This window comes from Pelobates fuscus, chromosome 6 (genome assembly GCF_036172605.1).
Source record: "Pelobates fuscus isolate aPelFus1 chromosome 6, aPelFus1.pri, whole genome shotgun sequence".
In the NCBI taxonomy this organism is placed as follows: domain Eukaryota; kingdom Metazoa; phylum Chordata; class Amphibia; order Anura; family Pelobatidae; genus Pelobates; species Pelobates fuscus.
This window is the reverse complement of record NC_086322.1, coordinates 50657282-50670359: the sequence shown is the minus strand read 5'-3', so window position 1 is coordinate 50670359 and position 13078 is coordinate 50657282. Positions and strand designations below refer to the sequence as shown.

Sequence of the window (13078 nt, the reverse complement as noted above, 5' to 3'; positions counted from 1 at the left end):
GATTGCATTAGCAACCTCACTCATATACGCGCGTGACATCCCTGACAAGCAAGCGTGTGTATGCACTTTACGTGCTAATAGGGCATGCAGGATAGATCTGAATAGATACACACCTCCCTGTTTACCGATACCCAGCAGTTCAAAAGCTTTATTTACATTACCTCAAACATATAATAAGCCTGATGATACCCATGTTTAAGCAATATAGGAAGGATAGGCCTGACACCTACTATCATTCAATTGCATGTGTCTAACTCTTAAACACCTATTACAATTCCTAAGCAAGCTAATACCACACCGCTAATTCTCACACGCTACGTGCCTGCCTTACTTCAAAATACTAGCTTAACACCAAATTTATGATAGCTAGATCTAACATGAGGTATATGAAGAGTTCGCAACTGTATTTTCACTATCATTCATATTGCTACCTGTACAACGCAACCTAGCAGATAAGCAATTATTTACAGGCATGCGACTTAATACATATCTAATACGTCCCACGTTAACCAACCTGTTATGACAACGTGTTTTCTCATAAAATAAAAAGTGTGCTGTCATTGGAAATGTCATGCAAATAATCAAACAAAAATGTTATAACTCAGCTTGTGGATGCTGTTCTGGCTAGACAAGCCTGTATTGTAATACTGAGCACAACAAAATAAAGAATAAAAAAAATTTAAAAAAATGAATTGCATACTCTCTCTCTCTCATTACATACATGTGACTGCCAGACAGAATACAAAAATGAAAAAGAAAATACTCCACTTTTCCTAACATTAGGTAAAATGCTACATTTACTAATTATACGAACGATGCAGATCTGTGTGTACTAATCACTACAGTTGCACAATGTATGTGTTTTGGCAACTGTAGAATTAATGGCTGATAGATTAACAAAATATCAGTAAGACGTTACTAGTTTTTGTTTCCCACTACACCAATGTTCCCAAGCTCGTCATGTGCCACAAACAAGACTGATCGGGTTTGAACAAAAACCTTTCCTCTAGCTACTTGGCAATTTCTTAACACTGCAGTATATTTTAAAGGAATGCCTTCATGAAATAGTATGGGCTAGTCGTTATATGTTAGGAAATGACTGATACTTCTCTGCTTAGCAAAGTACTATCAATTACATTGTGGCAGAAGCACTGCCTGTTCGTGAATTGCCCCTTCTCTTTTACATGTGTTTCCCCTGTATGTTCGCTTATTGTGCCTGCTCCCCATTTGGGAGTGCTTCCACAAAGGGAATTTATTCACCTCCCGAATGGGGACCACCCAATACCTAATTTAGAATGCTAGGTTAGAATGTTCACACCTCGCAACATAAGTGTCAAAACTGCAAACTGCAAGGGAAACAATTAATGAGTGCTTCCCTGGGTGGCCACCATTCGTACAGGCCAATGACACCAGGGGGAGCATTCGTGTATTGTTTCCTGCCTTGTTCGTTTCCCGAACAAGGACCGACCCAGTGCCCAAATAGAACATTCACACCAACAAATCAGTTAAATCAATGTAGGTGTGAAACCGCAAGGGAAGTAATTAATGAGTGCTCCCCTGGGTGGCCGCCATTAAAATAGACGAAAGCCAGCCAGGGGGAGCATCCATACCCCAAAAGGAGACGCTTCCCTTGTCTGGGTTTCACACCAGGACCTCGACAAACAGAGACTAATCCATCGAGGGACCGAGGCGAGGGTCCTTGAGATTGGTGTGGGCACTTTTGGGGCACTGGAGAATTTGATTGGCTCTCCTGAGCCTGAAGGACAAAGACACCAGCTCTTTTCTGTGCCTGGGAGACAAAGGGATGGTCTCTTTTCCCGCGCCGAGACTCCCAGGCACAGGGACTCCTGGGAAGGAGACCCCTGGCGGTTGATGTGGGGAACCCTGTAGATTTAGTGGCAGGCTTTGGGGACAAAGGGAAAAAAGTCCCTTCCCGCGCTGCAACCCCAAGGTGGGGGAGGATCATGGGATGTGTACTTGCACTGGATTATGCATAAAAGCAGTGTGTGGCCAATAAAATTCTGTTGTACTTCCAGGACTGTGTGTCGTCCAGTTACTGGGGGGAAATGGGTCTCTTGATACTGTAAATGGTTCCTGACTGGCTGAAGGAAGGGAGTTAGCAGAAGTAACTGGTTGGGTTACCCTGGGTCCGCTACAACTCTAAACTGCAAATAATACTAGTGGGACACAATTATTCCAGTCATTGGTAACCTCTGCTCCATGCCACTTATGAGCTGCACATCCTATGACTGAGCATTATGGGAAATGTAGTGTATAAACATCTCTGTACAAAGTTAGCCACCACTCAAACCCTTAATGTATACCTTGCTGCATTTGGAAATTACAAACACATTTTATGGCCCATTACTTGCATAGATCTAGTGTTGGGGTAGGCAACCTTCAGCACCCTAGATGTTGTGGACTTTATCTCCCATAATGCTGTTACACCTATAATGCTGGCCATTATGTATGTATTCTATCCAAAGTGCCGAAAGTTGCCTACTGAAGGAACAAACAATTGCATTACCATCAATTGTAAATCAGCAGTAATGCTTGACATAAGATAGTTTGGAGTATATATGTCAACATCATGTGGTTTCAGTTGATACATGAATGGATCTGCCTGGAAGCATACTGCTTGAAAGGAATACGTTTCAGTGGTGTCTCCATAGTGATTAATTGATAGATGTACCTCTGGAACCATGTGAATTCCTCCTACATGCGAGTAATGCTAGTGGCCTGTATGCTTGATATCACATGTGATACTGGGGAAAAAATAGCTGATCAAACAATCTATACCAGCAGTTTCCAAATTGTGTGCCGCAAAATCAAGGCCCCGCAAAACATTTCCCTGGTGCTATGATCATACTATCATAGCACCGGGATCTGTGCCTCCCTCTCCCATGCCGGCTCTGCAGGACCGAAGATCAGAGATCTCCCTCACCGGCCCATTAGCACTGTAATGCTGGCAGCTGGCAGGGGAGGGAGGGAGAGAGGACTTGGGGGAGCTCTAACCTGCAGCTCTGCCAGGTTCTCTTCTTGCGAGCTTGAAGTGTTGCCGAGGTTACCACAGCAAGTGGTGAAGTGTTGCCGAGGTCCTCCACCGGGACCACCAGGGCACCTCCTCCGGACCACCAGGGATTGCCTTGTACTGTCCCCCCTCCAAGGCAAAGGTAAGCAGAGAGGGGAGATATCAAAATTATTATTTTTTTTATTTAAAAAATATATCTATTGTTCTATTAATCTACCCTTCAACCCCACAGACCCCCAATAATTCTCCCCCATATACACATACTGCCCCTATACACACACTGCCCCTATACACACACACACTGCCCCATACACACACACTGCCCCTATATACACACACTGAACCCCCCCACACACACTGAACCCCTCAAAAACACTGCCCCCCTCAAACACACTCTGCTCTCCCAATATACACTCTGCCCCCAAATACACACTCTACTGCCCAATACACACACAGGGTACCCCTCAATACATACACACTGCCCCCTTGACACGCACACTTTACCCCTCACGCACACACTTTATCCCTCACACACACACTGTATCCCTCACACACACACTCTGCACCCTTCAAACACACAGACACAATGCACCCCTCACACACACACACACACACACACACACACACTACATCCTTCACAAACACAATGCACCCCTGTACACACACTGCACCACACACACACCACTGCCCCTTGCCCGTCCTGGCAGACCACAGGTAAGTTGTCAAACTGTTCTTAAACGGCACTCCTGGCACCATAACCACTACAGCACGCTGTAGTGGTTATTGTGCCTGGATTGTTTCTTTAAATAATCCACCAGTGCCCCTCCTGGAATTAGGTTCTGGATCCGCCCCGGAAACATTTCTGCTGAACATGGGCCCAGTATATGCTGCAGCACTGTACACGTATACAACCTAGACGTTTTTTTGACTTGGGGCGCCTTGGGAAAATATTAAAATATTAAGGGCGCCTTGAACTTAAAAAGTTTGGGAACCACTGATCTATAGTATAATGTGCTACTGTGCTTAATTTAATATAATGTAAAATCTATTTTAGTTTTCTTTCTAAAGAAGTCACAGCACAATGCATGATGTATGAAAGTTAAGAGTAAAGACCATTTCAGAGAGTCATCTGTGTATCCATGGTGGTCACATGACATCTACCAAAGTCCACCGTCCACATATTTTAACACAGTTAAAGTTCTGCCCATTTGAAAAAATATATAATATAGAGGAAAAGTAAACCTACCTTCACTGTGTATTGATCTTCCGAGAAATGCCATTGCGTTCAGCTTTAAGTTGAAGTCAGATATACACAAAACATAACCACAAAACCAGGTTATTCGAACCTATACAGAAGAGCATGCATGGATTTTCCATATTACAAGAAAAACAAACAAACCCAACAGTAAAAGAAAAATGGGAGTTTTTTGCATGATCTCCCTGTGTTGACACGAAGCAAGAAATGAATATCTGGTGGCTGGGTGGACAGGGCTGTAGCTGTTCCACTCTGGGGGATTATACTCACCTGGCTGTTTCATGTAATATTGCTGAATATCAGTCAAGTCCGTATGGTGTGCACCCTCCAGGTGATTGAGGATAATTTTCCTACTGTAGTAAAACCTCAAGCCCATTATCAACATGGGCACACAGCACGTCAGCAGGAAGGAGTTGGTCACAACAAAGCATATTACTATGGAGATAAGGAAGAGAAATAAACGATACCTGTCAGAAAAGAGAATTTAGTGTTGATTTCGGAATAGAAAAACCCAAACAGACACAAAGCAGAATACACTAAGAATCAGAAACATCCAGCGTTTTCTTTATGACATTGAATTCACCGTGCCTGGGAACTCGACAGATTTGACCTGGAAGCTACGGGATGGACTGGGTAATGTCAGGCCTCTAAGACTTCCTCAAGGACATGTTTGCCTAGGTCTACACCCGTTACTGGGCTCAGATTAAGATTTCAGGTGATGAATTGAACTAGTTCCCAGGTATGGAAATTACACAAAAATATATCTGTCACATGGGGTGAGTTCTACCCATGTAGTACCAGCAGGACTCCATGGAACGCCAACGCTAACTACGCCATACATTATATGTGTGTGTTGAGTGTTTAGTAACATGTCAGGCTGTGAGAATGGTATGCAATATAATGGATACACATCAAGTTAGAGCAGGGGTTCTCAACCCAGTCCTCAGGACCCCCTACCAGTCCAGGATTTGGGGATTACTTGGGTGTGTCTAAGGTGTTTAGAGAAAGGGAAAGAAAACACCTTAGACTCTAAGGTGTGTTTTTTTTTCTTTTTCTAAACACCTTAGACACACCCAGGTAATCCCTAAACCCTGGACTGGTAGGGGGTCCTTGAGGACAAGGTCGAGAATTACTGAGTTAGAGCTATTTAAGAGATACATTCATGGTGGATACATTCATAATTCTTTAACCCTCCTCCCATGACTCCTCAATCTATGGTCACAAGGCAAAAAAAAATCATGTTTTTAAACAAAGGTAAGATGGCTTCTTTTACTGTTAAGACAAATACATATATTGAAATGGCAAAAAAAGCAATGACTGGTATTTTTAAAATGATTTATCTTCTTTATTCATATATTTATTTATTTTTATAAAATTTAGTTTTATTACATAATCCTCATCTTACTGCTCCACCCTTCCAACGTGACTGGCTGAGTCAGTTCATGGGCTGGGCACAGTTCACTGCAGAAGATGCAAAGCCTGGGGATTTGCAGCAAATGCCCTGACTTCGTTGTGGGCAAATATATTTTACTACTCTCAATATAGTATATTTGCATATATTTTAATGCATTATTTAAATCATCAGTCCAGCGCCAGAGATGCCATTAATAGAATCTATGAATGCCATCATAGAGATTTTTTTTTTTTTAAATACTTACCTGATAGACGTAGGATTTGAGAAAGTGACAGATCCACTCTAATGGCATTAAATATATTTCATGAACATATTATAATGTTGTAAAGTAGGACTTGTTATTAGAAAAAGAAACCTTGAAAACAATACATGTATTTATTTCATGTAGACATCAACAGGTCTGCACCAACCTGCCATATGACTACAGACTCAGTCTGAAAGATTTCCTACAGATGGGAGTGATAACATTTGATGGTGATACAGTTGCAAGAAAAAGTATGTGAACCCTTTGGAATGATATGGATTTCTGCACAAATTGGTCATAAAATGTGATCTGATCATCATCTAAGTCACAACAATAGACAATCAGAGTCTGCTTAAACTAATAACACACAAAGAATGAAATGTTGCCATGTTTTTATTGAACACACCATGTAAACATTCACAGTACAGGTGGAAAAAGTATGTGAACCCTTGGATTTAATAACTGGTTGAACCTCTTTTGGCAGCAATAACTTCAACCAAACGTTTCCTGTAGTTGCAGATCAGACGTGCACAACGGTCAGGAGTAATTGTTGACAATTCCTCTTTACAGAACTGTTTCAGTTCAGCAATATTCTTGGGATGTCTGGTGTGAATCGCTTTCTTGAGGTCATGCCACAGCATCTCAATCGGGTTGAGGTCAGGACTCTGACTGGGCCACTTCAGAAGGCGTATTTTCTTCTGTTGAAGCCATTCTGTTGTTGATTTATAAATTCTTTATTTTATTTGTGCATCAGATAACAGTAGTCATGCAGAGCCACAACAGCATCTGCAGGAATTTTCATAGTTTGACAAATACGTGGCAGTGTAAACGGCACATTTTTTTTTTTTGAATGACATGCAAGAAACAAACTCGTGTAAGTAGAATGTATAAGCTTACAGTGCTTGATAGGTACAAAGACTTAAAACAGTGTCAAAAGTAAAGATCGCGCTCAGACGCTTAATATGCTTAAAGTTGCTTAAAGAATATGCTTAAAATACGCTTCGAGATTTGCCTGGCATATAGTAATATAGTAAAGATCGCACTTCAGCGCTTGTTATGCGTAAAGTCGCTTACAATATGCTTAGAATACGCCTTGAAGTTTGCCTGGCATATAGTGATTTAGTAAAGATCACGCTTGACATAAAAGTGTAGGATTAACACCAAAACCCAGAAAGACGGTAAACGCCTCATATGGTAAGAGGCTTCAATGCGAGAAAATAAACTGCACTTCTATATTGTGCGGTTTACGCCTTTCTGCGTCTAGGTGAAGTGTATGCGAAACATAACTGCCTATTTATAAGTAGGAGCTTAGGGAAAAACAACAGATAAAGTGATTTCGCTTTAAATGACAGGCACCCACCGGGTTAACTACAGGATAAACTGTGGTATTAAGCTGATCGTACATTTGTGGAGCTTTGTACGCCAATTAGGGGTAGTCAAAGGCTAGTAAAACAAATATGTCAGATTGTGTAACCACCCTAACCTGACCCAGTGTTGGCAGTGCTTAGCCTTAATTATAAATTATAAATTATAAACCTGCTGCTGGTCATTAATGTAGTTCTCTTGGCATGTATATGGGCAAAGGGTGTGAGTAGTCCTGCATGCCAGTCCATATGAACCTAGCCGATGCCCATTCTGGAGGCCTTGCCTGCAGCTGTGAGATGATCGTTCAACTCCCAAGTTTGTGGCGTGCCAGTCTCGATGGCCTCCCCATTTTGGGATTCAGCTCCAGTGGCTTTCCGCGGTGTGTTCATCTACGTGGCGCTTTGGCATTCCTTCCCGGTGTGTGAATGCGGGCTTGAGAGATGTTGCTGCCTCCCTTCTCTGGCTTGGTTCTGCAATGATTCCTTCTGCACGCCAGAGTGATGCACCGATATGGCCCTGAGGTGCCGGAAAGGATCTCGCTGGTCTGAGGTTCTGCGCTCGGGTGAGGTGCCTGAGCATGAAAGTTGCCCGGTGGGCTTGCTCGCTTCTGAGTGGGAGCTGTTGCGTGTGTCTGGGTAGCTGGAGTTAGTTTCCCGCCTTGTCGGCTTTCGGTGCCTGCGCGGCCGGGCGGCTGCTTTGTAAGTCAGGAGAGGGAAGTCGCAATGGCGTCGGCGTGTAGCGGGCCGGATCCATGAGGCCACTATGCGGGTTGCTCGGCTATATGGTACTCCCCTGTCACATAGGGTCGTACAGAAGCTCAGGTATAACTGGTCAAGATTTTCCAGTGGGTGCGAGGGTAAGTGACCGCTCGTGTTTCCTTTCTGAGGGCCCTGGATGAGTCCCAGCGACACCGTCTCCCCGCAGGCCTTGTATTTAGCCTCACTTGTCCGCAGGTTTAGTCCACTTGTCAAGTGGGGACCGGGATGACCCCCACCGGTCCGGAGGGGGGGGTAGGAGAACAGTGAAGTCTTGTGGGGGTTCCGGTGCCGGAGTGAGCGGCCGCCTCTCTCTGGCCCACGCTCCTGTAGGCCGCAGCCGGCGTTTCAGTCGTTCGATTCCGATGGGCTCCAGGGAGGTATCACCCGATACAGGAGTGTACCCCCGGCTTGGGCAATGCCCCCGGTGAAAGATTTGGGCTTTGTAGTCGCAGTGTGTGCCCTTTATGTTGCCCGCCTGACAGGAGCTCTTCTTCCCCACGTCTGTTCGGCTTGGCGGTCAGACTCCGCCCCCTGTTGTTGATTTACTTCTATGCTTTGGGTCATTGTCCTGTTGCAACACCCATCTTCTGTTGAGCTTCAGCTGGTAGACAGATGGCCTTAAGTTCTCCTGCAAAATGTCTTTTGCATACTTTTTCTTGCAACTGTATATATCCGATTGGAAAAGTAGATACGTCCAGGGACGTGTGGCTATAATTTACAATAAACTTCAATTTCACGGCGGCCTGTCTCATAATGAATGATGTGTTTTCTGTGACCATATCTGCTTTTTAACATTTACCTGTCAGACACCATATGAGTCTTTTCTTGCACGAATAAATACAAATACTCAGAAACAGAATTCAGGGGATCTAAGAACACGAACCTGATTTGCTCCGATGCCCATAGATCAACATTAGAGTTCTTTAATGTTCTTATTTTGACAATTAACGTTTAGCTTCCCTTCAGCCACATAATGCAATAATGTTTCAAGAGTAGAAAAATATCACAGCCAATGGTTTTTTAGAAAAACTGTTCCCTGTCCCCATGGTAACTGCATTATCATGGTGGCTGGAATACAAGACCAGTTACTATTTGCCCATAAATACAGTCAGGTTTACTCTATTTTAAATCCATTAATATTTAGTCCAATAGTTTTATATTACTTGGCACGTATTGAGGCTTAAAGGAACAATGCATTTTTAATGATGGATTTTCTCATTGGGGGTATAGCTAAAATTTGCAAGCCCTCCCCTTCTAACTCCGCCAAGACTTTGTGTGGCTGTCCAATCACAGACTTCCCAATGCAGCTCAATGAGACGTTTTTGCAAAGCAGATGCTCTGAGCAATTGGTGCCTCTTGAGTTTAGCCCTACTGAGCTAACCAACTGCTACTGCTATAATGATGTCCCAGACTGCTGGTAGATACCGCTAAACTGTCAGGCTTGCCACCTGCTTACCTATCCGGTCTGCTGCCCACTTCCCTGCTCCCTCCGGGTTCTGTCTGACACTTTGTGCTTGCGCACAGCGTGCCTTTATGTGTGACTGAATAAGGTCCTGAATTCAGCATTTGCCGAACAGAATTCGGCCACAAATATGACATCAGAGGTCACACAAGAAAAATAAATTACCGTCCATGAATCATACATGATTCCAAGCTGACCTGGACCAATGAGAGTTAAGACTTACCTCTCCCATTTCTCGTTGCCCTGTTGTGGTGCTTGCTAGCCCAAAACCGTGTTACTGTTATAGTCTTCTGTCTTCTGTGGTTATTATTCTGGTTCTGGTTCATCGTTGTTCCTGTCTTTTGTGATCCTTTGACCTCAGCTTGTTTAACATTTATCCGGATTTCTGTTTCCTGTGACCTCGGCTACCCTAATTGACCCTGTTTGTCTGTTATTCCAGCCATTCTAAGGACCGGTATACAGAAAGTCTATTTATTGTGAATCAGTCTGTGTGTTCTGGCTCCACACGATCCTGACACCAACTTTTCACATGGACAAAGAGGGACACTTTAATGTTAGGGTGTGTCTGGGGGTGTGGTCAGCGGCAGGGCTGTTGAGATAAATTTTAGGTGACTTACTAATAATTTATGCAACTACAATGTAATTTAGCACAAAGACAATGTTTCTTATTTACACAGACTGATTTCTAAATCTAAACACATACTGTGAGCAGGGCCAGATTAAGAGCCCAGTGGGCCTGGTGCTGACAATTATGATGGGCCTTATTACAAAATCTTATCAACCAAAAACACTAAAACAGTCCTACCTCCCAAGCGTCATGTATCTGATGAAGATGGTGCTGGAGGGAAACTCATAGGATGCAGCTATGAGAAAACACATACCCTATGCTAATCTCACCCTTTCATCTTTCAAGTAAACCCATACCCCCTAACAGCAGTGTCCAGTAAAGCAGGAAGTCTATGGAAGGGGTAAAAGGGTGGGCCACTGACAAAAAAAACACATAACCAGTGTGACGAAACCAATCTCCCACATTGTATTGGAGGAGCCTGGTTGCCCGCCTGCTGCCTTTGGATTATGGACCGGCAGCTAAAGGGTTAATTTTACTGTGCAGAAGGATTTATTTCTCCCTTTCTGCACAGCAGTTCGGTAGATTTCATATACCGAACAAACAGCCGTTCACCAACCTCCCCAGAGCCGTGGGAAGCGTTGTTAATTGGCCACCCAGAAGCTGGAGTGTGCCTCCTATTTACCTCCCTGAAGCTGCGGTTAACCGCAGCTTAATTGCTTGTTAACTTTGTGCCTGCTGTTACACTTTGCTGTGTTCTGGAGCTCCCCGGGCAGCCAGCGCTTTTCTGCCCGGCTTTCATGCACCAAAATCGGACACTTTTACGTGCAGGCACCGCTGAACCTCCAGCCCCTGGTTCTCATTCGTATGGATTTGGTGTATGCAGGGAAATTCGGTATTTTATGTTTTATGTGAATGGTCTAACCCAGATAGCAATGCCATGGAGCCTGTTCACATAATTAAAGACTTTGGCTCCATGGCAATTAAAATGTATTTGTGTGGTCTGGGTGCCATTCACCTAATAATGTGCACCCAGACCTGAGCTATCTGGGGATATGTTACATGTCTGTGTTTTGTGTATAAAATATGTCTGTATGTATTTTAAAGTGATAGTCTGTTTCTGTGTCACCACGTGCATAATGGAGTCTGGCCTTTGTCCTGGGAGATAATTGAATTACTTCATTAATTATCTCCAGGACAGAGAGGAGGAAACCAGGATGCATTGTGGGAAAGTATTGTGGCTGTGTGTACGAAAGTGATACATGTCTGTCTGCTGTTTCAGTCTTCCATCTGGTCCCCTAGGGGAGTATCCACCAGGTGGGAGACCTGCATAAATACAGGGGCAGGTAGCCCTGAATAAACAGACCACTGCTTGACCCTCAACACGGAGCCTTGTCTCGTTCTTGGGGGGATTCACTGTATGCTGATAGGGACTGACTGCCAGGAGTGTAAGCCGCTTGGGAGCTTTTCCTGTTCGTCTGCTAGCAGCTATTCGTGAGGTTCCAGTTCGGGAGTTTGGAGTGCTATCTTATTCCCTGGTATACAGTTCGGGAGTTTGATGCATTCGCCTATATACAATTAGTGAGTTTTGATGTTCTGCAGTAGCTGTGCCTTTTTGTAAAAAGGGGATTATCGCCTAAACGGATTTTTACCCTTTTCTGCTGAAACAGTCCGTTACAACCAGAACTGCCCAAAGGGGCGAACATACACAAAGGGGGCATGTCTGTGTCCCCATGTCTCCCAGTCCCTTAGTGTCTGTGTCCCCATGGCTCCCAGTGTCCCCATGTCACTATTACACTAGGGGACATTGAGAGACATTAGGACACTGGGAGATATGGGGACACTGAGATACTAGGGAACACTGGGAGACCTGAGGACACTGGGAGACATGGGGACACTGGGTGACTTTGAGACACAAGGGGACACTGGGAGACATGGGGCACTGAGACACTGTGATATATAGGGGACACTGTGATATATAGGGGACACTGGAGACTTGATAAAGACAAAACGTCAAAATGTTGCGGTGTTCAATAAACCTGCTTAAATCTATCACAGTGAGTGCCTGAATTTTTTTTTCTTTTTTACTAGAGGACACTGAGACACTTTGGGACACTGTGAGACATGGGGACACTGGGAGACTAGAGATTCTGAGAGACTAGGGGATTTTGAGAGACAAGGGACACTGAGTCAGTAAGGACACTGAGACACACCAGGGACACTGGTAGATATTGGGGCACTGAGACACTCTGATACATAGAGGACACTGTGATACATAGGGACACTGGAGACTTGATAAAGACCTGGGTACAGGTTGAAACATTGCGGTGTCCAATAAACCTGCTTAAATCTATCACAGTAAGTGCCTGAGATTTTTTCTTTTATACTAGGGGACACTGAGACACTAGGAGATATGGGGACACTGGGAGGCATTGGGACACTGAGACACTGGGAGACTAGAAAAACACTGAGACACTAGGGACACTGGCACACTACGGACACTGAGAGACACTAGGGACACTGGGAGACATGGGGATAATGAGATACTAGGGACACTGGCCAGGTCTCAAAGTCGCCCAGTGACCCCATGTTTCTCAGTGTCCCCTAGTGTCTCAGTGTCCCCATGTCACCCAGTGTCCCCTAGTGTTTGTATCCCCATGTCTTCCAGTATCCCGATGTCACTAGGACACTAGGGGACACTAAGAGACATTGGGACACTTTGAGACATGGGGACACTGAGACACTGGGAGAGACATGGGGACACGGAGAGACATGGGGACACTGAGAGACATGGGGACACTGAGATACATGGGGACACAGAGACTAGGAAACACTGGGAGACTAGGGACACAGACACTAGGGACACTGCGAGACACCAGGGACACATGGGGACACTGAGACACTAGGGACACTGGCTGGGAGACATGGAGACACTCAGATACTAGGGGCAACTGGGAGACATGGGGCCACTGTGTCCCTAGTGT

General features: G+C 44.5%; 1 protein-coding gene across 2 annotated transcripts in view; it reads right to left on the bottom strand.

Moving 5' to 3' along the window:
* Nucleotides 1-13078, bottom strand: part of NAT8L (N-acetyltransferase 8 like) — a 56653-nt gene that overhangs the window by 29277 nt on the left and 14298 nt on the right. Inside the window, exon 2 of one of the 2 annotated variants that reach the window (XM_063459847.1) lies at nucleotides 4557-4721. The exons of the other annotated variant lie outside the window; for it this stretch is intronic. Coding sequence (XP_063315917.1) covers nucleotides 4557-4721 — 165 coding nt within the window. The remainder of the gene's footprint in view (nucleotides 1-4556; nucleotides 4722-13078) is intronic. 2 annotated transcript variants of the gene reach the window in all.